This window comes from Tupaia chinensis, unplaced genomic scaffold (genome assembly GCF_000334495.1).
Source record: "Tupaia chinensis unplaced genomic scaffold, TupChi_1.0 Scaffold000323_1, whole genome shotgun sequence".
NCBI lineage: Eukaryota > Metazoa > Chordata > Mammalia > Scandentia > Tupaiidae > Tupaia > Tupaia belangeri.
Genome location: NW_006159817.1, coordinates 1,216,520 through 1,243,671, shown reverse-complemented (window position 1 = coordinate 1,243,671; position 27,152 = coordinate 1,216,520). Strand labels below are relative to the sequence as shown.

At 54.6% G+C, this 27,152-nt stretch overlaps 1 protein-coding gene across 1 annotated transcript; it reads left to right on the top strand.

Moving 5' to 3' along the window:
- Positions 1–274: 274 nt before the first annotated feature.
- PLBD2 (phospholipase B domain containing 2) lies at positions 275–26,519 on the top strand (the record flags this gene model as incomplete). The annotated part of the gene is given in 12 exon segments (XM_014589029.2): positions 275–396; positions 5,481–5,574; positions 7,991–8,149; positions 12,468–12,568; positions 12,763–12,977; positions 19,112–19,209; positions 21,862–22,022; positions 22,608–22,703; positions 22,962–23,033; positions 23,645–23,797; positions 24,298–24,460; positions 24,590–26,519. Coding segments are annotated over 12 exon segments (1,602 nt in total), but the record flags the coding sequence as incomplete, so codon positions are not given.
- Positions 26,520–27,152: the final 633 nt, after the last annotated feature.

Here is a 27,152-nt window from a genome sequence, read left to right as displayed (position 1 = left end):
GGCGAAGTACAATTCTGGGGGGAGACGTGGGCTCACCGGGGTTCAGGTAGAAGAGGACGCTCGGTTCCTTTAAGCTGGGCCCCGCCCCTTACGTCTCCCCTTGGGCCCTGCCCACCCCGGAAAGCCTCGGTCCAATCCCCGCCCCGCTCGCCCTTAGCTCCGCCCCCGCCCCGCGACGGACTGTGGTCACGTGATCCCGGCTGCAGCGCGCAGCTCGGCGCGGTCATGGTGGCCTCGATTGCCGGCTTTCCCCGGGGCCCCCCGCCCGTCCCCCCCCGCCTCCCGCACGCGCTCCGTGATCCTGGACGCCGCGACGGGCCAGCTGCGCCTGGTGGACGGCCGCCACCCCGATGCCGTGGCCTGGGCCAACCTCACCAACGCCATCCACGAGACCGGGTAAGGGTTGGTCCGACCCCGCGCGGGGCCAGTGGGACAGGGGCTGCGCGGGCGCAGCCTCTTGCTGGGGACAGCCCGTCTCCCTGGGGTCAGTTTCTCGCTCCCCAGGCTGCAGCGCCGTTGCTTGGACCAGATCCGTATTTGGGAGTGGGCTTACGCACCATCTCTCACCTCATGGGGGGAACAGTCGTGACAGTGTTTCTGCCCCTCAAGACGCCAGTTCTCGACTCCAGAGGCCACAGTGCCTGCATCTGGGTCAGGTCCCGGCTGATGAGTAATACAGCGACTCCCCTCCCCACGGGGAACAGTCCCGTTTCCTAGACTTCAGTTCTGCACGGTGGATGCCAGCCCCGGGTCCTCTGGCTGGTGACTCTCACTTACTTGACTGTGTCTTGCTCCAGGGTTGTCAGCCTTAGCCTCCTCCCCAAACCAAAGCAGCGGGACTGAGCCTGGGTTCTTGCCAGTTGTTCAGCAGAGGGTTCCTAAAGTCGCGGAGTCCCAGGTAGTACCTTTGCCATGTCTCTGCTTCTTCCTTTTCTTCTCCGTGCTGGGCCAGGGTGGGGGATGGATACTTGGCAGTCACGATCACTGTGAGACCCAGACTGTCATTCCGACGTGTGCTTCTCACCTACCTCCTCTGCCTGTCTCGGCTCCCGGTTTCCCATCTGTGGCCCAGCTTCGGGGATGTATTCAGTTGGGTGATTGCGTGAGGCTCCTCGCAGGGCTGCACAGGGGCTTGGGCCATTCACTTATTCATTGGCCTGGAACCCAGGGCTGAGCAAGGTAGGGGTCCCTACTCACAGAAAGTGCCAGGAAGGACACCAGAGTGAGTGAGGACAGGGAGAATCCACTTCAGAGCCTTGGCAGTGGGGCCCAGGCCCCGGATCTGGGTCTTCGGGGACCTCTGTGTCCCCCTCTCCATCTTGGGCATATCTCAATGCTAAGACTACATTGCCCCCTCCAGCAGGCATGGCTTCCCCTCACTATTATCGCTTCATTTTTTTTTAAGGTTTATTTAATTGTATTCATTAGTATTTTTTAATGTGACCAGAGAGAGAGAAAGAGAGAGAGAGAGAAAGGGAGAAAGCAAGCTGCCAGGTCCAGGACTTGAACCACACTCAGCCATGTGGAGTGCAGTGCCTCAACCATCACACCACCTGCCAGCCTTACCCCATCTGTTTTGCTGGTATGCATTGATTCCTGCAGGTGTGGGAGAGACCCAGGATGCTGAGGACACCCCCACTCTGGTGGCATTTTGGGGGTCATCAGATTGACAGATAGGAGATGTAGAGGAGAGATAGGCTGCAGACATAGGACCTGGGTGGGGCTAATCTGGGAAGCCTCCCTGGGAGAGGAGGCCATGAGATACCCTGGAGGGAAGCAAAGCTCTGCAGCTGGGCACAGGGGTTGCCGTCATCCTGGGATCAGGTGACCCGTTCTCTGCTGACTCACACGTTTTTGGCCCTGCTTGGCAGAGTCCATGGGGCATGACGAGTCTGTCTGGAGGGCGTACAGAGGTGAGACCCAGCATGGGGAGGGTTTTTAGCCTCAGGAAGGCCCCCACTGGGCTGTGGTGCTCTCGGTTATGGTCACACATGGAAGAGGAGAGGGGCCTTCCTTGATCACGCTGGATGGAAAATTCTTCCGGGTTCAGCCCCACTGCTGTGTGACCTTGGGCAAATTCCTCCACCTCTCTGAGCCTGCCTTCTCACCTCAGGTGGGGCTGAAAAGATCCTGGAAATGTAGTGGGATCGTGGAGGGCCCTGCTGTTCAGTTACTGAAGGAAGGGGGGATGGATGAGAGAGAAAGGGGCAGGTTGTTCTTTGTCCCCATTTTCCAGGTGGGGAAACTGAGGCCCAAGAGGTGAGTCCAGCTCTCTTCTGCACCTTTTGCTTCCCCTCACCACTCTGGCGTCTTTCTGCCCGGTCTCTCATTCCCACATCCCCTTTTCCCCAGGTTTCCCTCTGAGGTTGTGACATAGTAAATCCTCCATTTTATAGGCAGGGAGACAGAAGCCCTCCGAGGTGGTCTCTTGAGCTGGGCGAGGCTTATCTGGGAAGGCTCCCTAGGAGAGGAGGCCACAGAATAAGCTGGAGGGAACTAAAACTCTGCAGCTGGCCCCAGTGTTGCCATCATCCTGGGATCGGGTGGTCCAGAGGCCTCAGGAGTAAGAGGCAAGAAGGCTGTCTGAGGTGTCCCGCCTGTGGTTAGCAGAATCTCTGGTCTCCGTCTTAGAGGGTGGAGGCCAGGGACTTGCTCTTCTGTTCACCTGTTGTGTTTCTGCTGGGGATCCTAGGGTTGCCAGGACAAATCCTCCTTCTCCCATAATCCTTCCTCTTGCATTTGGGCTAAACCTGACTGTGGATCAACACCCCCACCCCACCCCAATGCAGCCAGGAAATATTTAGGATTTGGTGCTTGAAAATCAGAACCCGCTGCAGCCTGGCTTTGCCCTGGACCTGGGGAAGCACAACCCTCCAAGTTCACCTTTTTTCCCTTCCCTCATGTGACCTCACCAGCCAGCACCTGACCCCAAGGTGCCTTGCAGTAAGTCACCCTGAAGTTGAGACATGATGTGAATTAAAATAAGAGGGAATTAACAAATTAGCAAAGCAGGAAACATTCCCAGTCCATCAACCAACAAACAAAACGAATAAGAATGAATAAATCCTAAGAGATGAATCCTTCTCACCAAGAATGAGAAAAGTGGGGGACCAGCAGTTGGTGTAATGGCTATGTCACTGGACTCCCATGTATAGTTGACCATGGTTCAAGTCCTGGACCCAGTGGCTTAAACTCATGCCGGGCATGTGTGCGTGCGTGCCCAAGATCCCGAGAGGAGAATGGAGAAGAAGGGATTGTGGCATGGCCATCCTCCCTCGGGGGTGATTTCTTGCTTTCTATCTCTCTGGCTTTCTCTGTCTTTCTGGCGAGCACATATGCCCTATAGCAAAAATAATAAAACTTCTCCAAGAAAAAAAAGAAAAAAAAAAAAAAGAATGGCAAAGGTGATCCAGCAGGTGGCGTGGTGGTTAAGGTGCTGGGCTCCCACACAGGCAGCCACAGTTTGAGTCCTGGACCTGGCAGCTTGAAATGCATGCCGGGTGTGTGTACGTGCCCAAGATCCTGAGAGGAGAATGGAGGAGAAGGGATTGTGGTGTGGCCATCCCCCTGGGAGGTGATTTCTTGCTTTCTCTCTCTCTGTCTCTCTCTGGCAAGCACATGTGTCCTATGGGAAAAACAAAACAAACAAACAAACAAAACTTAAAAAAAAGAAAATAGGAAGTGAGACAGGACAGGTACTGCAGGTACGGGAGAGGCATCCGTGGGATGGGGGCGTTGACAGCCTACTGTAATAAACGAGGAGATATTTGTGAATGTCGGAGAGAGTAGACATGCTTTTACAATGGGGTCAGTATACATTATGTACTTGTTTTGAAAAACTATATTGGCGGAACCAACAGATGGCATAGTGGTTAAGGCTCTGGACTCCCACGTGGTTGACTACAGTTTGAGTCCTGGACCCGGTGGCTTGAAAGTCACGCCAGGCACATGTGCATGCATGCCAGAATCCTAAAAGGAGAATGGAGAAATGTGGCCATCTCCCCTGGAGAGTGATTTCTTGTTTTCTGTCTCTCTTTGCTGAGCGCACATACTCTATAGCAAAAATCTCTCAAAAAAATAATAAAAAATTAAAAAACCAAATACTTGTTAAAAAAAAAAATACTAAAGATTGATTTCTTACCAAAAAGATGATTTGGCTTTTTAAATTTTTTTTTTGATATTTTTGCTATAGGGCACGTGCACTCGCTACCTGGCATGAGTTGCAAGCCACTGGATCCAGGACTCGAACTGAGGTCAGCCACGTGGGAGTCCAGTGCCTTAATTATTACACCACCTGCTGACCCCTGGCTTGGCTTGGCTGTTTTAAAAAAGGCCTCTGAAGCCCTTTGATTAGGCCCTCGCCCCTGACATAAAATCGCAGTGTCTTAGGGCTATAGATTTTTTTAGGAGAAAACAAAGAAAAAGGTTGGGGAAACAGACCCAAAGCCACCAACTTTTCATTTTTGCCAAGTAAGTGCCTTTAAAACCAAACAGGACAATATGTATCAGCTTGTGTCAATATTTATCTCTAAAAAGCTCAGCAGTTTTAAGAACCACACAAGCAGAAAGGACCCAAGCTGACGAGGAGCCATCTTCAATAAGTCCTTCCAGTCGCGGGCACAGACTCGATAATTTTCTTGTGGTCGTGACCCGGGTCAGGTGTCTCGGAGCTGGGATTCTAGAGGCCATTTGCTGACGCTCCAGCCTTCCTGCTTACAGAGGGGGAAAATCGAGGCTGGCCGGGCAAAGCAGCGTGGGAAGAGGCAGCGTTTCTGGTTCCGTGTCAGAGACGTGAGTGTAAATCCCTTGTCTGGCACCTTCTACAACTGTGAGCAGCTGCTTCATCTTTTAAATAGAGAAGGAAAGCTCTTTTTCTTTTTCTTTTTAGAGGGAGAGAGAGAAATTTTTGCCATAGGGTGTATGCGCAGAGAGACAGAGAGAAACAGAGAGACAGAAAGTGAGAAATCACCCTCCGGGTGGATGGGCACACTGCAATCCCTTCTCCTCCATTCTCCTCTTGGGATCTTGGGCATGCACGCACGTGTGCCCGGTGTGAGTTTCAAGCTGCAGGTCTGGGACTCGAACTGTGGTTGGCCATGTGGGAATCCAGTGCCTCAACCACTATACCACCTGCAGGCCCCGAGAAGCTTTTTGTTTGTTTGTTTCAAGTTTGTCAGGGGGTACGGGTGATTCCAGAAAGACAAGGAGAGGGAAAAAGTACCCCCCCATGAGGAATGGTCACCCCACAGTCCCTTCTCCTTGTCCTCCATTTCTCTATCCTGTTAGAATTTTGGGTATATGCCTGGCGTGTTTCTCAAGCCACCGGGGCTGGAATTTGAGCCATGGTTGGCCATGTGGGACCCAGCTCCCCTAACCACTAGGCTATGGGACTAGCCTCTGTGTTCATGGTCGAACATTGGAGTTGGCTGTGTGCCCAACTGGGAGCTGGCTTGACAAGTGTCTCCTCTTTCACCCTCCAGCTGGGCCTTTCTGGAGCTGGGCACGAGTGGTCGCTACAATGACAGCCTGCAGGCCTACGCAGCCGGCGTGGTGGAGGCAGCCGTGTCGGAGGAGGTAAGGATGGGCCTTGAGGTTTGTGCACAGTGACCTCGCCATTCCCGCCCCCAGCCCTCCACCTATGGGGTTGTCGGGAAAATCATAGATTTTTGCTTTAGGGTGCGTGCACTCGCCAGAGAGAGAGAAAGAGACAGTGAGAGGGAAAGTGAGAAGTCAGCACCCCAGGGGGCGTGGCCAGCCGCAATCCCTTCTCCATTCTCCTCTTGGGATCTTGGACATGCATGCATATGTGCCTGGCGCAATTTTCAAGCCACCCGGTCCAGGACTCAAATCACGGTGGCCCATGTGGGAGTCCAGAGACATAATCGTAACCACGCATCATGCTTTTCCTGACAACCTAGCTGGAGAGAAAATGCTCGCGTTCACTGGGCGCTGACGGCCACCTTGGAAGAATGCATAACGTATTCTGTTCAGTCGTCAGAAGACCATGACGCATTTTGGCATGGAAGCACGCAGAAAAATACGTCATGACTTTTCTGACGACTCCGTAGGTTACGAAGCCTAATCACAAGCTGAATGCCCCCAGTGGGACCTAGAGCGTTACCAGTTCCGTAGAAGCCCCCTGTCTGCCTGCCTTCTCTTCTCCCAGAGGTACCTCCCACCGAGCCGTGGGCAAGCAGCCACTGCTCCACAGAGCAGCCAATCACCAGCCTTGCTTGTGTCCTGGGGCCCGGCGTGGCTGATCTTGGCTAGGCTCGCTGGTGCACCTGCAGCCCTTGAGGGTGAGCTGGCTCTCCCAAGATGGCCTTGTCTACACGTCTGGGGGTCAGTTCTTTGTCAGCGGGCTGACAGGGACAGCCAGGCTTCATGGTCTTCCATCTCAGCAGGTGAGCCCAGATCTGTACCCGTGGCATCTTGGCAGATGGTGCTGAAAGCTTCTGGTTGAAAGGGGCCCAGCGTTGTCCTGCCACATCGGTCAATGAGGATGCTGGCTGGTTTATTCACTGCTGTGCTCCAGGGCTCAGGGCAGGCCCTAGTAGGTACCTGGAAATGCACTAGTCACGGGCCGACTGCATACGTGGAAAGATGGGGGAGGGGTCCCCTGTAGCAGAAGAGGTGAATTTAGCCAAGGTTGGGTAGCCCTTATTTGAAATACTTGAGACCAGCAGTGTTTTGGATTCTGGATGTTTTTGGATTTTGGAGTATTTGCGTATACATAACGAGATATCTCAGGAATGGGACCGAAATCTTAATACAAGAGTATGTCTCAGATCTGTTTTATACACATAGCCTGAACGTAGTCGTATATAAGTCGTATATACTTTCTTCTTTTACAGATGTGGTCTCACCCTGTCGCCATCTCCTGCCTCAGCCTCCTGATGAGGTGGGACCACAGGTGAGAGCCTGAGACAGGGTCTGTCGTAGCCCCAGCTAAGCCCCAGCCCACGATCGTCCGGCCTCTGCCTCCCTGGTAACTGGGATCTCAGACATGCACCGTGGAGCTCAGCTTTCAGGACAGGTCAATAATCAGACATAGGCCTCCCATGTAGCCTCAGAGTGGGGATCAGGAGAGTCCTTCCAGTGCATGGGACCAGCAGATGGCGTAGTGGTTCTGTCACCGGACTCCCATGTAGTTGAGTGCCGTTCAAGACTTGGGTCCGGTGACTCCGCTTGTGCTCCCGTATTTATTCACACATGGTCAAGGGCGCAGCTGCGCACTGTGGCATCGCGTCGGCTCTCAGAAAGCTCGGCTTCAGAGCAGTCCGGATTTTTGGATTCGGAATCCTCGACCTGTACAAACTTGGCATTTGCATGTTTTTGTTTTGTTTGTTTGTTTGTTTGTTTGTTTTTAATGAGGTCTTTTTTTTTTTTTGGTAATTATTTTATTTAACTCTATTTTATTTTTTTCTGGAGAGGTTTTTGCTATAGGGCGTGTGTGCTCTCCAGAAAGACAGAGAGAGACAGAGAGACAGAAAGTGAGAAATCACCCCCCAGGGGGGAAAGCCAGGCTGCAATCCCTTCTCCTCCATTCTCCTCTCGGGCTCTTGGGCACGCACGCACACGCGCCTGGCATGTTTAAGCTCTAGGTCCAGGACTCGAACTGTGGTCGACTATGTGGGAGTCCAGGACATAGCCATTACGTCACCTGCTGGTCCCATCATTAGCTTCATTTTTATTCATTTTAATTTGACCAGAACGGGAGAGAGTGAGAGAGAGCAGAAAGTGAGAAAGCAAGCCGCCAGGTCTGGGAATCAAACTACTGTCAGCCATGTAGGAGTCCAGTGCCCTTAACCACCACACCACCTGCTGGCCCCCAAACTTTGCATGCTTAAAGCTCTCAGAGGAGGGAGACTGGCAGGCGTGTTGAGCTCTGTCGGGGCTAAGAGCTGGGCGTGGACAGAGGGGCCTCCCAGGGCCAGTGGTCTCCCCAGGGGACAGCACCCCAGCTCCCTTGGCCCCCCTCACCCCACAGCTCATCTATATGCACTGGATGAACACGGTGGTCAATTACTGCGGCCCCTTCGAGTATGAAGTCGGCTACTGTGAGAGGCTCAAGAGCTTCCTGGAGGCCAACCTGGAGTGGATGCAGGAGGAGATGGAGCGGAACCAGGACTCCACGTACTGGCACCAGGTGGGCCCAGGTGCCGTGCTCGCGCTCGGTGGGGTAGGGTGAGGCTCGGCCTGCCCTGGTACGTGCCACTGCACTGCTCTGGCTGCTGAGGTTCCGGCCAGTGGCTCCCCATCTCCCGCTCTTCATGGCCAGCCCTTCATTGTGTCCAGCTGCCCGGCCCTCCTTGCGTCCATCACTGTCTTCATCCCTGTAGCCAGCCTGCAATTCATCCATCTGTCTCTCCCTTCTCTACCTGTCAGTCCTTCTGTGGGTCCACATGCTCCAATTCCAGCGTCTGTCCTAACTTGCCTGTCCAACCCCTTCTGCCCCTCCTGTCAAACTAACAAAAACCACACAGTTAACCGTTAGTATGCTGTGTTACTCGCAGACAAGGAGGGCGCTTGGTAGATGGATTGCACTGGATGCAGGTAAAAAACCAATATAAGGGAACCAGCAGTTAGCGTAATGGCTATGTTGCTGCACTCCCACGTAGTCGACTGCGGTTCGCATCCCGGACCCGGTGGCTTAAAACTCACGCCGGGTGCGTATGTGTGCGTGCCCAAAATCCCAAGAGGAGAATGGAGGAGAAGGGATTGCGGCGTGACCATCCCCCCTGGGGGGTGATTTCTCGCTTTCTGTCTCTATGTCTCTCTCTGTCTGTCTGGCGAGCGCACGCGCCCTATAGTGAAAAACCTCTCCAAAAAAAAAATACAAAAGGGACCAGCAGATGGCGTAGCAGTTATGTCACTGGACTCCCACAGGGCCATGGTTTGGGGCCTGGACCTAGCAGCTTGAAACTCACACCATGAATGTATGTGTGTGATGCCAAGATCCCGGGAGGAGAATGGAGGAAAAGGGATTGCAGTATGACTATCCCTCCCTGGGGGAGACTTCTCACTTCCCCTGTCTCTGTCTGTCTCTCTTTCTCTGGTGAAAGCACATGCCCTAAAGCAAAAACCCCTTTATTTATTTTTATTTATTTATTTTTTTGGAGAGGTTTTTGCTATTGGGCGCGTGCGCTCGCCAGACAGAGAGAGACAGAGAGACAGAAAGTGAGAAATCACCCCGCAGAGGGCATGGCCACGCTGCAATCCCTTCTCCTCATTCTCCTCTCGAGATCTTGGGCACGCACACACATGTGCCCGGTGTGAGTTTTAAGCCACCAGGTCCGGGACACAAACTGCGGTCGACTACGTGGGAGTCCAGCGACATAGCCATTACGCTAACTGCTGGTCCCGCAAAAACCCCTTTAAAAAAAAAAAGAGAGGAAAAAAAGAAAAGAAAGAGCGGAAGGGGAAAAAAGAAACCCAGAAAGCTGGGTGCAGGGAATTCGGTTTTCTTTTTCTGGGGCGAGTTGCTGACTTACCTGCAGCTAACAGAATCCCAGGCAAGGTGCTCTACATTTGGGATGCTAGCTAGCTTGTCAGTGGGAAAATCAGGTATAAATAAATTTCTTGAAAAACCTTGAGTCTGAGCCAACTCATGGTGTGGTGCTTAGGGTGGCTGGATCCCACATGGCAGACTACAGTTCGAGTCGTGGACCCAGCGGCCTCGCAACCATGCCAGGTTCATGTGCATGCATGCCCAAATTCCCGAAAGAAGAAATAGAGAAGGGATTGTGGTGTGATTATACCCCCTGGGAGGGTGTTTTCTCACCTCCTTCGCTCTCTGTCTCTCTCTTACAAGTGCACACACTCTCTAGCAAAAATTAAAGAGAAAGAAGAAAAGGCTCAGGTGTATCTGTGAAGCGTACACAACTGTCTGTCTGTGGAATGGTTGTCAGTGCCTGTGAGCTCGTCCCCCTAGCCTGGGTCAGGTCCCCCTAGCCTGGGTCAGGTTGGCACCTTGTCCCTCGGTAGTTTCCCTTCTCTTTTTTTAAGAGAGATTTTTGCTGTAGGGCGCGTGTGCTCGCCAGAGAGATAGAGAGTGAGAAATCACCTCCCAGGAGGGATGGCCGTGCTGCAATCCCGTCTCCTCCATTCTGCTCTCAGGATTTCAGGCACGTGTGCACACACATCCTATGTGAGTTTTAAACTGCCGGGTCCAGGACTCGAACCAAGATCAACTACATGGGAGTCCAGCGACGGAATCATTACGCCGTCTTTTGGTCCCTCAGTGCAGTTTCTCACTGTCCACCTACCTCTCTAGAGCAGACTCTTCCAGCCACCGACCCGCCCATGATCCTTTATTTATCCATCCACCCAGTCATTCACTCGCCCGTCTGTCCATTCATGCTCTCATCCTTCCGTGTACCACCTATCCAGCCCCTGATCTACCCTCCTACCCGGATCCACCCACCCATCCGTCTATCCATTCCCTCACCCATCTATCCACGCACCTGGTCACCCACCCCCATCCGTCTGTCATGCATGCCACTGTGTCCTCTGCTCACCCATTCACTTACCCACTCACAAGTCTGTAGATTTTTTATTCTCTTCCACTCATCTATCTATCGGTCCCTGTCCTGCCCACCATAGCCCGGTGTTCCATCCTTCACCCACCCCACGTCCCCATCGTCCTAGCCTGTCCTCCATCTACCTGTGTGTCCGTCCACTCTCCCAAACCTCCCAGCTGCCCTCCTGGCCACCCGGTCTGCTTCCCTTACACATCTTCCTGCCGGCTGCCAGGCACCTCTCGTCTGTCCACTGTGGCTCCGTCACATCTGCTGTGTCTCTCCCTCTAGTCCTCATCAGGGCTGCCCCGTGCTCTCGGGGTCAAGCCCTCACTCCTCCATGCGGCCTCAGCACCCTCCTGTCCAGTTTTGTCCCCTGCTGACCTTCTTGGCTCTGCACCCCAGCAGCCCAGCCTCCTCTAGTTTCTGGGGTTTTTTTTTGAGAGGTTTTTGCTACAGGGCGCATGCACTTGCCAGAAAGACAAAGAGAGGCAGAGAGAAAGTGAGAAATCACCCCCCAGGGTGATGGCCATGCCACAATCCCTTTTCCTCCATTCTCCTCTTGGGATATTGGGCACGCACGCACATGCACCTGGCATGAGTTTAAGCCACTGGGTCCAGGACTCGAACCACGGTCGACTACATGGGAGTCCAGCAATATAGCCATTACGTCAACTGCTGGTCCCAGTATTTTTTTTTTTTTAGGGAGATTTTTGCGCGCACACACACACACACACACACACACACACACACACACACACGCCCAGTGTGAGTTTTAAGCCACTGGGTCCAGGACTTGAACCGCGATTGACTATGTGGGAGTCTAGCGACATAACCACTATGCCATCTGCTGGTCCCAGCCTCCTCTAGTTCCTTGGGAAGATGAGTTGCCTCCACTCCAGAGCTGTGGGGCATGCTCTTCCTGCCTGGAACGCTCCTCCTCCTCCCTCTGCCCAGCCAGCCTCCCGTGTCGCTCTCCTCGGTGTCTTGTCCACAGCACGGAAGGTGGGAACTGTAGCAAGGGACTCAGTCTGTCCCTTCAGCTCAGCTCTGAGCCCCTGAGGGCCAGGCAGAGGCCGCCCACTGTGTTCACTGCGGTGTGTCCAGCCCGTGCCTGCACGGTGCCTGGTGCACAGTAGGTGCTTTTTAAATAAAGGAGCAGGAGCGTTTATCCACGAGGGCATGGGTCCGTCTTGTCTGCTCGTCGACCCCATGCACTCCACCAGACAGCTGCTCCTCCCCGCTCCCTCTGCCATCCTGCCAGTGCCTGCCTTCTATGTAACTGAGCGGCTTCCCATCCGCCCACCTGTCCCCCCATCCGCTGTCTGTCTGTTCGCCCACTTACTCATCCACCCGCCTGTCCAGCCACCCATTATGGCCCACTCACCCACTCGTCCACCCACACATCTGTTCCTCTACTCGTCCACCCACCTCTCCATCCGTCCATCTGTCCATCTCTCTGTCCATCTTGCACATGCTCACTGAGTGCATGGTGAGTGCCCATAGGCTGGGGCCCAGTGAGGAGCACAATGATGACACCCTGTGGTTGGAGGATGTCACATCCTGGTCACAGCAAAACAGTGACGGTGGGGTGAAGCCAGCTGCCTGAGACGTGTCCGAGGCGGCCTGGCGGCCAGCAGCGACACTCAGAACAGGGTGCAGTGGGCAGTGGGCTGGGCCGGCTGGAGGCTTCCTGGAACAGCCCTCTTGAGCTGGGCTGTTAAGTGGGGGTGACTTGGGGTCACACCAGGCAGGGGCGTGTAGTTAATTCATTGAGAGGAAGAGGGTGCTTGGCCTGGAGGGTGGATGGGAGGAGTCAGGGCCAGCTGGAGCAGCCTGGAGGGGTGCCTGGGCCTCTCCTGCTCTGCTGCCTCCTAGGCTGGAGCCCTGCTGTTAGGGAGCAGGCATGAGCCTGGGGCAACACTTCATCCCCGCCCTCTGCCGCAGGTGCGGCTGACTCTCCTGCAGCTGAAAGGCCTGGAGGACAGCTACCAAGGCCGGGTGGCCTTCCCAGCCGGGAGCTTCACCATCAAGCCCTTGGGGTTCCTGTAAGTGCCAGCCCTGCGGGGACAGGTAGCGGCAGGGTAGCGGCAGTCCCACCTCCTGGTCACTCAGACCTGGGTGCAGTACCAGCTCTGCCTCTTCCCGTTGTCTGGCCTGGACCGGCCAACCACCCGGCACCTCCTCTGTGTAATGGGGAGTAGCAGCAGGCGAGGACCCTCCTAGACCCCGGCCTCCTCAGCCTCTTGCAGATCGCTGGGGACCTGGAGGACCTGGAGCTGGCCCTGAACAAGACCAAGACCAAAGCATCCCTGGGCTCGGGCTCCTGCTCCGCCCTCATCAAGCTGCTGCCCGGCCAGCGCGACCTGCTGGTGGCTCACAACACCTGGAACACCTACCAGCACATGCTGCGCGTCATCAAGAAGCTGTCCTTCCAGTTCCACCAGGGCCCCCAAGGCAGGTGCACGTGGGCATCGGTGTGCGGGAGCACACGGGGGCGTGAAAGGGTGACACCGGGAGCAGGTGCTGTCACCACACCACCCCTGCCCCATACACACAGGGCTCCCCAGGTACCATTCTCAGTCCTCTTCTTATTTTTGACACACTTATTTCCTTTCAGTCTGTCTGTCTCTCTCTCTTTCCTTCATGGGGGTTTTTGCCTTAGGGCACATGCACATGCCAGAGTGAGAGAGACAGAGACAGAGACAGTGAGAGGGAAAGTGGGAAATCACCCTCGGTGGGGGGTGGTGGTTGGCCACACTGCAATCCCTTCTTCTCCGTTCTCCTCCCAGGATCTTGGGCACACGTGTATTAGTGCCCAGTGTGAGTTTCAAGCTACCGGGTCTGGCACTCGAATCGCGGTCAGCTTTGTGGGAGTCCAGCGATATAACCACTGTGCCGGTTCCTGGCCCCCTTACCTTGTTTTCTTTCCTTTTTTCTTTTTTTTTTTAAAGAGAGATTTTTGCTATAGGGTACGTTCCCTCTCACTGCAAAGCCAGACAGAAAGTGAGAAATTACCTCCCAGGGGGGATGGTCATGCCACAATCCCTTCTCTTCCATTCTCTTGGGACTTTGACCACACATGCACATGGATCCAGTGCAAGTTTTAAGCCACTGGGTCCAGGACTCAAACCATGGTTGGCTACATGGGAGTCCAGTGACATAATCATTATGCCTTTTGTTGGTCCCACCACATCTTGTTTTTCTTTTTCTTTTTTTTTTTTTGGGGGGGGGGGTGGTTTGCTATAGGACGTTTGCGCTCACCAGAAACACAGAGAGAGACAGAGAGACAGAAAGCGAGAAATCATCCCCCAGGGGGATGGCCACGCCGCAATCCCTTCTCCTCCATTCTCCTCTCGGGATCTTGGGCACGCACACACATGCACCCAATGTGAGTTTAAGCCACTGGGTCCAGGACTCAAACCATGGTTGGCTACATGGGAGTCCAGTGACATAGCCATTACACCAACTTTTGGTCCCTACCTCATGTTGTTTTTAACACATTTATCTGCTTTCAGTCTTTATTTACAAGGTAGACTAGCTATGGCTGCACGTGAAACAACAGAAGCTTAAGACAACAATCATTTGTTCTCTGCCCCACGTCCTAAGTCAGCTGGGTGGTTGCGTTAGTCTGGCTCAGGCATGGCTGGTCTTGGCTGGTTGCGCTGGGGCACCTGCAGTCCACAGGGGCGAGCTGGCTGATCTGGGCTGGCCTCGTGCCTGGGGGTGGACTGTCAGCTGGGTAACTGGGATGACCAGGCTCTTCGGCCTCTCACCCCCAGCAGGTGAGCCCGGGCTTGTTTAATGACATCTGGGCAGGGAGGCGCAGGAGGCTGCTTGAGGCTGGGTTGAAACCGGCTCGACCCTGCTAGCCACAGCAGGTCAAGTGGCCAGCGCAGCTTCCAGAGGTAGGGAATATCCTGCCATGCAATGAGAGGAACTGCAGAGCCACCCTGTAGGTGGCGTGGCTACGGGCCTGGGAAGAGTCCCAGCCATTTTTGCAGACACTCAGCTCCACAAGGAATGCATGAATGCATTTTTAATCTCAAACAGGAAATTTTGCAGCTAAGGCCCAAGTTCCCCATAGTGGCTCTCCCATGCCAGGCCCTAGGCCCCAGTGGCAACGCCAGAGGTATTGTCTTTTTTTTTTTTTTTTTTTTTTTTTTTAGAGGTTTTTCTCTTTTTTTTTGAGAGGTTTCTGCTATAAGGTGCATGCACTTGCCAGAAAGACAGAAAGTGAGAAATCACCCCTCGGGGGGTTGGCCACGCTGCAATCCCTTCTCCTCCATTCTCCTCTTGGGATCTTGGGCACGCACACACACCGGCGTGAGTTTAAGCCACTGGGTCCGGGACTTGAACAGTGGTGTACTAAGTGGGAGTCCAGCGACATAGCCAGTATGCCAACTGCTGGTCCCCGTGAGGTACTGTCTACTCTCACATGTTTGCTCTGCCCCTTGGCCAGACTTAAAATCATGATGATGCCAGGGGGTAAGCAATCCCTTCTCTTCCATTACCCCGTCCTGTCCAGGTTGGGGCATGCACGCACACACGCCTGGCATGTTTTCCAAGCTGCCAGGACTGGGATTTGAATCGTGGTTGGCTGTGTGGGATCCAGCTCCCTTAGGCTACAGGGCCAGCTCCATTTTCAATATCTTTTAAAATCCTGTGGGAGTCATACATGTGTGCTGTAGAAAATTGGAAAATCCAGCATAATATGCACCCACAAATCCCAGGCCACTCTGTGGCCTGGTGGTCAAGGCAGCTGGATCCCACATGGCCAGCCACACAGTTCGAATCCAGTGCCTTGAGAGACATAGCAGGCATGAGTGTGTGCCCAAAATCTCGAGAGGAGACTAGAGAAGGGATTGCAGCATGGCCATCCCCATGACAAGTGTTTTCTACTCACCCCTTCCCCTGTGTCTGTCCTCTCTCTGGCCAGTGCATATGCCCTACCTAGAGCAAAATTACAAAACAAAAGCTGTAGATTGACAGATACCTTGCGCGGATAATACAGAGTTGCCACATACCTGTCCCGTCTTCCCTATCATTAACATCTGTACATTTGCTATAATTGTTGAACCATTTTTTTTTTAAGAGGGAGATTTTTGCTGTAGGGCACGTGCACTCACTGGAGAGGCAGAGAGAGACAGAGAGGCCGAAAGCGAGAAATTACCTCCCCCACAATCCCTTCTCCATTCTCCGATCAGGATCTTGGGCACACACGCTCCCGTGCCCAGCGCTAGTTTTAAGTCATCATATCCAGGACTTGAACCGCAGTGGACTACATGGGAGTCCAGCAACGTAACCATTACGCTATGTGCTGGTCAGCCGAGCCCCATCGTTTACATTAGGGCCAGGTGTTTTCTCCGTAACTTTTAAATCTGTGACAGAGTGTACGTGCGCGCATGCGTGTAAGTGAGAGGGAGCGAGACAAACACCCTCCTCAGGGTCTGGTCATATCATGGTCCCCTTCGACCAGTCCTGCAGTGCATAGGATCCTGCCACTTGTGTATGTCTTTGAATTTTGATGGAATTCACAAAATATAAAATTAGCCATTTTAATGAACCATTTTAAACTGTACAGTTCAATGGCATTTATGTATTCGTAGTGTTATACGCCCACCACCTCTCTCTGGTTCCCAAACATTGCTTCACCCCTGAAGGAAGCTCTGTACCCAGGAAGCACTCACTCTCCTTTCATAGTTTTCCTGTGACTGCCTCCTTTCACTTAATGGACCTTTTTATAGGTTCATCTGCGTCATAGCATGTATCGGTGCGTCCTTCCTTTTCATGGCTGAATAGTATTCCACTGTATGGACGTACCACAATGTTTATCCATCCCTCAGTGGATGGACCGTGGGCTTTTTCTACATTTTGTCTTCTGCACTGATTTTTGATAGTTAAAAGATTAGCTAACTAACACATATTTGCAGCAGAAGGTTAGGAAATATAGTAGAACACAAGAAAAGGATAAGCATCACTCGTGGGACCAGCAGATGGCGCAATGGTTACATTGCTGGATTCCCACATCAGCTACTGTGCTTCAAGTTCTGGACCAAGTGGCTTAAAACTTGGAGTGTGGGCGTATGTGCCCAAAATCTCAAGAAGAGAATGGAGAAGGGACTGTGGTGTGGCAGTCCCCCCGAGGGGTGATTTCTCACTTCCTGTCTCTCTGTCTCTTCAGTGAGCACACATGCCCTATAGTAAAAATCCCTCTAAAAAAGAAAAAAAGAATCACTTAAAATCTACTCTGCCCTGCTATCCCCTTCCTGAAAACCCTTGATTAGTGCTGGTTGTTTTCCTTTCTAGTTTCAGCAGTTTAGCTCTTCTTTTTTATTTTATTATTTGTTTATTTACTTATTTGTCTACTTATTTATTTATTTACTTTTTCACTTATTTATTTATTTAGAGAGATTTTTGCTATAGGGAACATATACTCTCCCAAGACACAGAGAAAGACAGAGAAAGTAAGAAATCATCACCGCCCCCATGGGGAATGGCCACGCCACAATCCCTTCTCTCCATTCTCCTCTTGGGATCTTGGGCACACGTGCATATGCGCTCAGCATAAATTTTAAGCCTCCAGGTCTGGGACTTGAACTGCGGAGTCCAACTCCTTACCCACTGTGCCACCTGCTGGCCCTGTCATTTTTATTTATTCATTGGTCGTATAGAAATGGATCCTTTAGTCTGGCCCCTGCAGGTGTCCTCCTTCCTTCCCCCAGAGCACCTTGGACCCGAGGCGCGCCCCCCGGACAAGTGCAGGTCTGACTGTATGTCCTGTCTGTGGTGCGCTTCCTCGTTACCCCGCGCGCTCGTAAACCAGATTCTTAACGCCCACCCTGCGTGGGGGTGAGGGGTAATTATTCCCGTTTTGCAGATGAGGAAACCGAGGCTTGGGCACAGGCCAGTTAATAAGGGGCCGAGGTGAGAGTCGATGCGGGCCCTTTCCCTCCTCAGCAGTGCTTTTGGACTTCCAGGTGTTACCTGCAGAATGCTTACAATACAGCTTTGCCATTTAAAAAAAGTGCCTCGGGGCCAGCGGATGGCGTAATGGTTATGTCGCTGGACTCCCACGTAGTCAACTGTGGTTCGAGTCCCAGATCCGGTAGCTTAAAACTCACGCCAGACGCGTCGTACATGCATGCCCAAGATCCCAAGAGGAGAATGAAGGAGAAGGGATTTTGCGGCGTGGCCATCCTCCTTAGGGGATGATTTCTTGCTTTCTGTTTGTCTCTATCTCTCTGGCGAGTACATGTGCCCTATAGCAAAATCTCTGTGTCAAAAAAAAAAAATGTACCCGGCCAGCTCAGGAGAAGCTGAATCCCACAGGTGACCACGGTTCGAGTCTGTGACCCTGTAGCAGTCTGGGCACGTGCATGAATGCTGAGGCTCTGATGGGCTGGAGGGAGGCCATTGTGGTGTGACCAGACCCGAGGAGGTGCCCGCCTTTCTCACTCTCGTATGTGCATGCGTGCAGTCTATCATGAATAAAATTAAAGACACCAAGATGTAAAACATATGCAAATATAAATGCATATGCATGAGTATGTATATTTACAACATACATATTTTTTCTACTAGCTATTATTTTTTTCTTTTCTTTTCTTTGTTTTTTGGAGAGGTTTTCACTATAGGGCGCGTGCGCTCGCCAGACAGACAAAGAGAGACAGAGAGACAGAAAGCGAGAAATCACCCCCCAGGGGGGATGTTCATGCCACATTCCCTTCCCCTCCATTCTCCTCTCGGGATCTTGGGCACGCACACACATGCGCCCGGTGTGAGTTTTAAGCCACCGGGTCCGGGACGCGAACCGCAGTCAACCACGTGGGAGTCCAGCGACATGGCCATTACGCTAACTGCTGGTCCCCTATTTTTTTCTTTTGAGAAAGTTTTTTTTCGGGAGGGGGAAGAGATTTTTGCTATGGGGTGTGCGCACTCATCAGAGAGACAGAGAGAGACAGGGAGGCAGAAGGTGAGCAGTCACCCCCCGGGGGGGATGGTCACACTACAATCCTTTCTCCTCCATTCTCCTCTTGGGATTTTGGGCACGCACACATATGTGCCCAGTGTGAATTTTAAGGTGCTGGGTCCAGGACTCGAACCACATTAGACTACATAGGAGTCCAGCGACGTAATCATTAGGCCATCCTCTGGTCCCGAAAAGATTTTTGCTATAGGGTGCGTTTGGTCACTGGAGAGAGAGACAGAGATAGAAATTGGCCCCCAGGGGTGATTGCCATGCCATAATACCTTCCCTTCCATTCTCCTGTTAGGATTTTGTACATTCATGCACACATGCCCAGTATATTTGAAGCCTCTGGGTCCAGTACTCAAACCACGGTCAGCCACATGGGAGTCCAGTGCCTTAACCACTATGCCACCTGCTGGCCCCACGAGCTGTTACTTTCAAACACGTGCACATTTACCTATATCCAATGGCCTCACTTGCCGTGTAATAGAAGGACAGGAGTGGGCTTCCTTCAAGGCCGGCTCGCTCCCCACACTGGGACCAAGCCTTGCTGGGTGAGGAGTCGGGCTCCCATGTGGGACGTCTGATGGCCGCCCCCCCGGGTTACTCTCCCCAACAGAGGACTCCCCGCTGGTTCCCAGCAACAAGCTGGTCTTCTCGTCCTACCCCGGCACTATCTTCTCCTGTGACGACTTCTACATCCTCAGCAGCGGGCTGGTGAGTGACCTTCTCCTGTCGCCCTCGTCTCTGGGGATGTGTCTGACCCGGCAGCTCAGGGCCAGCAGGACCTACTCATTCAGCTAGTGGTGACTGAGCTGCAGCCGGGTACCGGGCATTGGCAGGAGCCAGGATACAGCAGAGGGCCAGGCGGACGCAGCCCCATGGCCATGGCAGGGCGGAAGCGCCTTCTTCCTGCTGTTGGCTTAGGCTCCCAGGATGGAGTGGAGTCAAAATGCAGATACCAGGCCCCGGGGCCCCCGAACCTGCAGCTGGCCTGGGAGTCTGCATCGTAGCCCAGGAACCCTGGTCTTGGGGACCTTTGGGAACATCCTGGACTCCAGCGACCTCATTGTTTTTCTGGATTCAGGATAAACTATCTCCCCCACATTCCCACCGGTGACCTCATTCGCCCTCCTCCTGCCTTTCCTCTTTCCACAAAACCCATCGAATCCAGCCAGGTTTTCTGAATAGATGTTGTTGACAATGTGCTGTTTTGATTGTGTCTCCTGGCGGGGATCCAGACTCACTTGGAAATCCGTTTCTTGGCACCCCAAGATGAGGCAGCAAGCGCCGCGAGGGGCAACGCTGCAGAGGAGAGGAGAGAAAGCATCGTTTAAAAAAAAAAAAACACCCACCATGCAGAGGGTGCCAGCTCCCTGTGAGACGGGACAGGACAGGAGGGAAGGGACAGCTCCTCCGGCTGTAGGCTCTCCTGTTACTTTTTGCTAAGTGTGGAAAAATGCGTAGGAGGGCCCCACAGTGGGTGAAGACCCCCTCCTTCCCATGGCTTGGGCCGGGGCATCAAGTTACTGAACAGGGTCAGGGCAGGAAAGACCTTTCCTTACGGTCTTTGGAAGTTTCCGTGCCACGGACCCATTTGGCAGCCTGGGCAGCCAGGCGTCCCCTCCTCAGACTGGTTTTATTGCAAAAAAAAACCCAAAATATATAGGATTAGAAAGGAAAGCAGTTATTAAAAAATACCAAATAGGGGCTGCAGGTGGCCTGGTGGTTAATGGTGTTGAACTCCCACATGGCTGACTGTGGTTCGAGTCCTCGACCTGGTGGCCTGCTTTCTCACTTTCCCTCTCTCTCTGTCTCTTTCCAGTCAAAAAGAAAAAATGAATAATACGTACAATTAAATAGTTATTTTAAAAATATTCTGAAATTAGGGGCTAGCAGGTGGCATGGTGGTTAATGAACCAGACTCTCACGTGGCCAACCACAGTTGCCTGGACCTGGCAACTTGAAACTCACACTGAGCGTGTGTGCATGTGTGCCCCAAATCCTGAGAATAGGGGAGAAGGGACCGTGGCATGGCCATGCCTGCTGGGGGGAGATTTCTTGCTTTCTGTCTCTCTGTCTCACTTTGTCTCTGGTGAGTGCACACACCCTATAGCAAAAAATTCTTAAAAATAAAATGGAAATTATATCAATATATATGTACATATATAGGTATGTATATATACATGTACTTTTTGGGGGGATGGTCAGAGGGCACATGTGCTTGCCCCAGAGAGGGGGAGAAAGGACCCCTGTGGGGCGTGGTCATGCCACAATCTCTTCTTGTTCATTTCTCCCTCCTTCTGGGATTTTGGGTGCATACACACTCACCCAGCATGTTTTGCAAGCTGCCAAATCTGAGACTCGAACCCTGTGATCGGCCATGGGGCAGCTGGCTGTCTTGAGCAGCAGGCCACGGGCTGGCCCGGAGAAGGGATTGCGATGTGCCCATCCCCCCTGGGGAGTAATTTCTCGCTTTCTGTCTGTCTCTCTAGAGAGTATGCTTACCCTATAGTAAAAAAATCTCTCAAAAAAAAAAAAATCATAGGCCTCAGTTTTTAAAAAAAAATTATTATTTGGGACCAGCAGTTAGCGTAATGGCTATGTCGCTGGACTCCCATGTAGTCGACCGCGGTTCGCGTCCCAGGCCCAGTGACTTAAGCTCACGCCGGCGTGCCCAGGATCCCGAAAGGAGAATGGAGGAGAAGGGATTGCGGCATGGCCATCCCCCCCAGGGGGTGATTTCTCACTTTCTGTCTCTGTCTCTGTTTTTCTGACTAGCTCACGCGCCCTATAGCAAAAAACCTCTCCAAAATAAATAAATGAATAGATAAATAAATAAATACCTTTCATAACCCTAATGCACCCTAGAGAAATGGGAGTTCACCAGGATCACTTTGGCTGTGGATGTGAGTTTTGTTTTTAGCCGACAGGAACAAGGCATTGTTTATAAACTATGCAGAAGTCGGACAAGGGTTCCAGGAGGAAATGGAGACAGGGGAAGAAGCAATTGCAGGATGTGGATGGCGTCCTACCTGCTTCGAGGCTGGAGGGAGACGCACCAAGGGCCTCCATCTGCTGTCACCAGGCTCCCAAGGCCCCTGAGCCCAGAGCCAACTCGCCCTGCAGCAATGCGGGAGGGGTGGGCACTGGTTGCTTCTCTGGGGCAAGAGTTGGCCCACCTGCTGGGGCGTGGGCTTCCCTAGGGGCTCTTGCCCAGGGCAAAGCCAGATGTGTGATCCTGAATACCCTGCCATGTTCGTTGGATGCGAGTTTAAAAACTGTTCCTCAATTGATAAGCGGTGCCTGACAGCACCACCACTTGGTGACAGCGTGCCCACGTGTGTAACACCCTCTGCCCCCCTGCAGGTGGCGCTGGAGACCACCATCGGCAATAAGAACCCGGCCCTGTGGAAGTACGTGCGGCCCGAGGGCAGCGTGCTGGAGTGGGTGCGCAACGTGGTGGCCAACCGCTTGGCCTTGGATGGGGACAGTTGGGCGGATGTCTTCAAGAGGTTCAACAGCGGCACGTGAGTGGGCTGTCCCTGCACGCCCACTGAGGGATGGACAGGCTTCTCCTCGACACTCAGCCCCTGGGGCCTTCTTCCTCTGCAGGGCCCTCAAAGGTTCCTTTGGAGTCAAGGAGTTGTAGAGTCCCCACCTCGCTTTACACCTGGGGACACGGAGGCTCAGGGGAGGAGAGGATTTGCCGCTCCCGGCAGGCCCTTCAGCCGAGGGAGGTCCGCTCTTGGAGAAGGACAGGAAGAGAACTTGGAACTCAAGGGCCCAGGGACAGTGGGGAGGCTGTCTGAGGAGGTGGATGCTGAGGGCGCCAGGGCTTGTGAGCCAGCGTCTCCGAGCTGGGTCGTGCAGGGTGTTAGACTATCTGGCTGAGGAATTCCCTTTGCTCCGATAAGCACTAGGGAGCCATAGCATACCCCGATACAGGCAGGCAGCGTGCTGAGGGAGGAGTCTGCAGACACCTGATGAGGCTGCAGTGTTAGGGATGCAGAGCGCCTGGACTCCCCCAGGCCACCACTGCCTGCGGGGATCCCTGGGCAGGTGAGCTGGGCGCTCCCAGGCTCTGTTGAGACCCCCGATCTTTCCCACGGCAGGTATAATAATCAGTGGATGATCGTGGACTACAAAGCGTTCGTGCCCGGCGGGCCCAGCCCCCAGAGCAGGGTGCTCACCATCCTGGAGCAGATCCCGTGAGTCCCCTGGGGAGCTGGGCTGGGATGCTCCCGGCAGAGGGAACTAACTGCCCAGGCTCAGGCCCTGGGGTGAGCTGGACCCGGCAGAAAGGGAGGACCCAAGGAAGGCGACCGGAAGACATGCATCCTGGGGTCGGGCTATAGGTGCAGGGCATACTCCGTCCCTCGGGCAGTGGGGAGCCATCGAGGGTTCTGGAGCACGGCTGTGTTCACAGAGCCCCTCTTCTGATCACCTTCACCCCGTCTCGGTCCCAGGGGCATGGTGGTGGTGGCGGACAAGACCTCGGAGCTCTACCAGAAGTCCTACTGGGCCAGCTACAACATTCCGTACGTGCCCACCCGCTGTCCGCTGCCTGCCAGCCTCCCTTTGCGGGCCCCCTCACTCAGCTCCATGCGGGAGCCAGGTCCTTCCCTGCAGGGCAGAGAGACCCAGCCTGCCCCCTCCGGCCGAGAAAGCCCTGGGGATTGTGCTGTGTCGTCGTGTGGCCCAGCAGTGTCCCTGTGGCCTCCCTAGCTGGTACACATGGCGTGGTGCAGGCCAGCCGGGCCCAGAACTGAGTCCTGCCAGGTGTTCCAGCCGGGTGGCCTTAGCTGGCCACTCCGTCGTCCCCTCTTGAGGCCCACTCGCTTCACCTTCCCAGCCACCATCCTTGGTAGTGGCCATTCCTGTGCCCATTTCAGATGATGAATCCAAGGTCCCGAGAGCCCACCTAGCCTTCCCACATGGCGAATGGTGAAGCCAGGATTTGAACCTGTGGCTGCTGGATCCCAGAGCCTGAGCTCAATTGCTCCACCGAGCCACCCTCAGCACAAACAAAAGACAAATAATGATTGCTGTCCTGACCGTTGCTAGCGACGGGGTCCCGGGGTCACTAATTTTCTGGCTGTGGTCAAGGGAAGCCTGTGGGGGCCACAGGTGACCAGCCTTGTCCCCACAGGTCCTTTGAGGCTGTGTTCAATGCCAGCGGGCTGCAGGACCTGGTGGCCCAGTACGGAGACTGGTTCTCCTACGACCGGAGCCCCCGAGCCCAGATCTTCCGGAGGAACCAGTCGCTGGTGTATGACATCGACTCCATGGTCCAGCTGATGAGGTGGGTGCGGCCAGGCTGGGCGCCCGGCAGGGCCGAGTGGTGTGGGGTGGGCGGAGGCTCATGGCAGTGCAGCAGGGTGGCCACCGCACTCAGCACCCGTCCCCATGGGTTAGCAGTGTTGTTGCTGGGCCGGTCGAGAGACCATCTGTGCTGGGCACTGTTGTCACCAGGAGAAAGAGCTTAGAGCTCCCCACTGCCCTTGGGGTGCCCTGACCCTGGGGGTGCACATCCCCCCCAGCGCCCACCCTGAAGTGTACTAGACTCCGCGTAGCCCAGATGTGCTACTGGGGGACCACGTGAGCACCTCGCCTCGCCCGGTGGGGGCGTGGAGGGCTCCTTGGAGGAAGGGCCAGCGCAGATCTGAGCAAGGCCATGGGGGCCTGGGCCAGGTCGGGGAGGCAGTTAGGTTCGGCTATGTCATGGCTGCCACCAGGAGTGTGGCCCGTCCACGGCCCCCTCCCCTCCGTCCTAGCTGATGTCCCCTCCCCTCCCCTCTCCAGGTACAACGACTTCCTCCACGACCCCCTGTCCCTGTGCAAGGTCTGCAGCCCCCAGCCCAATGGGGAGAACGCCATCTCAGCCCGCTCCGACCTCAACCCGGCCAACGGCTCCTACCCCTTCCCGGCCCTGCAGCAGCGTTCCCACGGGGGCATCGACGTGAAGGTGCTGCCCCGGGGCCGTGGGCAGGTGGTGGGGTAGAGGCCGGGGTCAAAACAGAGGGTCGGGGGTCAGGGCCTCTGGACCAGGACAGCCAGGGTCCTGGCTCAGCGACTGCTCTGCTCTGGCCCCCAGGTGACCAGTATGTCGTTGGCGAAGACCCTGAGCCTGGTGGCGGCCAGCGGCCCCACGTGGGACCAGGTGCCCCCATTTCAGTGGAGCACCTCCGCCTTCAGTCACCTGCTGCACATGGGCCACCCCGACCTCTGGAAGTTCTCACCCATCCAGGTCTCGTGGGACTGAGGCCCTGACCCCACATGGCTGCTTCCCCCTGCAGGCCCCCCGCTGCTGCCTGGACCTGCAGCCCCACGTCCATCTGGGGGGCCTCATCCTTGCTGGACTGCGATCGAGGCCAGGGTCTGCAGGGTCACCCTCATCTGGGTGGGCTCCTCCCAGGGTGGGGCATAGAGCCCAAGGGGGTTTGAAACTGACTGACTGTCCCCTGGGGTGGGTGACACTGTCCCCATCCCCAGCATCTGCTGCCTCTCTGCACTGTCTCTCTGTCTCTCTCGACTGCACTCTCTGCTTCTCTGTTTGTCTCCTGCCCCAACCCCTGCGGCGAGCCTGCAGGTGGCACAGGAGCTGGGCGTTCTCCCTGAGGGTGCCCTCCTCCCAGCCCCGTGCCCTCTCGGGAAGCAGCCCTCCCTGCGTGTCCCGTTCCGGACGCGTCCTTGAGGGCAGAAACTTGAAAACACACAAAAGCCAAAGTTTCTGGCCACTAGTGGCCGGAGGGTCCCGTGTGCCCTCTGCTCTCGGGGGCAGGTGGGAGTGCCAGCCGCAGGCTCCCGCCTTGTGCCCCCTGGCCTCCGGCTCTGCCTGCTGCTCCCTTGCGCGGGAGCTGCCCCACAGGCGGCACCGCCATTAAACCAAGAGGCCGTGGCCCTGTGCTGTGCTTCTTGGGGCTGCCAGGAAGGCGGGTCGGCGCCTGTTTTCGTCTCAGGTTTGGGTTCTGCGCCCTCCCCCAGGGGCCCCCCAGCCCATCCTCTGCCTGTCCATCTACTCATCCATCCCTTGGCCTGCCCTCCCACCCACCACCCATCCAGCCATCCAACACCCATCCGGTCATCTGTCTGTCTTCCTGCTTACCCACTTAGCATTCACTGTCTGCTCGTCCATCCACCCATCTCCATCCATCTGCCTGTCCATGTCCACCTGTCCATCCATCTCCTATGCCCCACCTGCCCATCCATCATCCATCCATCCACCCACCTACCTACCGTCAGCTCCATCCTTCCTTGTGCCCATCTGTCCATCCCTCCATCTCCCCACCTGTCATTCATCCGTCCACCTGTCTGTCCATCCCCCCATCCATCCATCTAGATATTTATTGAGCACCTCCTATCTTCTGGGTCCTGTTCTAGGACCCCATTAGCCGCCAAGACCTGCCTAAGTCCTGCCGTGGGGTACAGACCAACATAGAATAGAGTCTCTCCCCGTCAGATCCACACATAGCCTGCCTTAGAAACAGGACTCGCCCAGTGCTGGGTGCCTGGGTGGGGCGGGGGGAGGAGAGCACACAGTTCTGGAGTCAGAGACCCAGGTTCGAATCCTGCCTTCACCTCTTCCTAGCTGGGGACTCAACCTCTCTGAGCCTTGGTAACCTCGACAGTGACATGGGGTGATATGCAGGTGGGTGCCCTGAGAGGGTGTGGGGAGGGCTCACTGTAGGGTGGGGGCATCATAGATTCAGCATTCATTCATTGGCATATACTTTTCAAACCCCGAGCAGGTGCCTTATAACCCAGGTACAAAAATGTCCCCCTACACCTGCAACCCCTGCTACTCAGGGGTTAGACTGGCCACGCCGCGGGAGAAAGGACTGTGAGTTCGGGGCCAGCCTGGCAGTAGGGTAAGACCCTGTCTCAAGGAAAACGAATTTAAAAATCCCCGCTCTTGGTGACATTTACGTTGGGGACAGAGTTCACTTAAGGTCCCTCTAATCTGCTCCCTGGTGTGTAAACTATTCGTAAATGCTCTGGAGAAAATAAAGCAAGGCGGGGCTGCCGTGGGCTTGCCGTTTTTCCTGATGGCCTCCCGACCCCTGGGATCCGGGCATCGACCGCGTGGGGCTTTCAAAGCTGGTTTCTGCTGGTACATTGCGAGAGCATGTTCATGCCCTGGGTCTCAGTGCTCACGACGGCCCCGTTCCGTGGAAAAGGCCAGGACCTTCCCGTGTGGTCTACGGAGGGGGAAGCAGGCTTGGTGTTCTAGTCCCTTCTGTGGCTAATAACGGAAAGTACCTGCAACCCAGTGGTTTATAAGAATAGAGTTGGGGTCAGCAGGTGGCACAGTGGGGAAGATGCTGGACTCCCATATGGTAGACCAGGGTTTGAGTGCCGGACCTGGTGGCTTGCTACACCAGGTGCGTGTGTGCGCATGCCCAAAATCCCCGAGAGGAGAATGGGAGAGAGGGGACTGTGGTGTGGCCATCCCCCCGGGGGTAAGTTCTCACTTTCTCTCTGTCTCTCCTCTCCTGCGAGTGCACATGCATATGGCAAAAACCTTGGTGAAAAAAAGAATAGAGGTTTATTTAGCTCATGGTCTGGAGGTCTAAGGTCTAGGGGCCACATCTGGTGAGGGTCTTCTTGCTGGTGGGGTCCCCGAGGGTGTCACAGGACACATGTCGGTGTCCATGTCT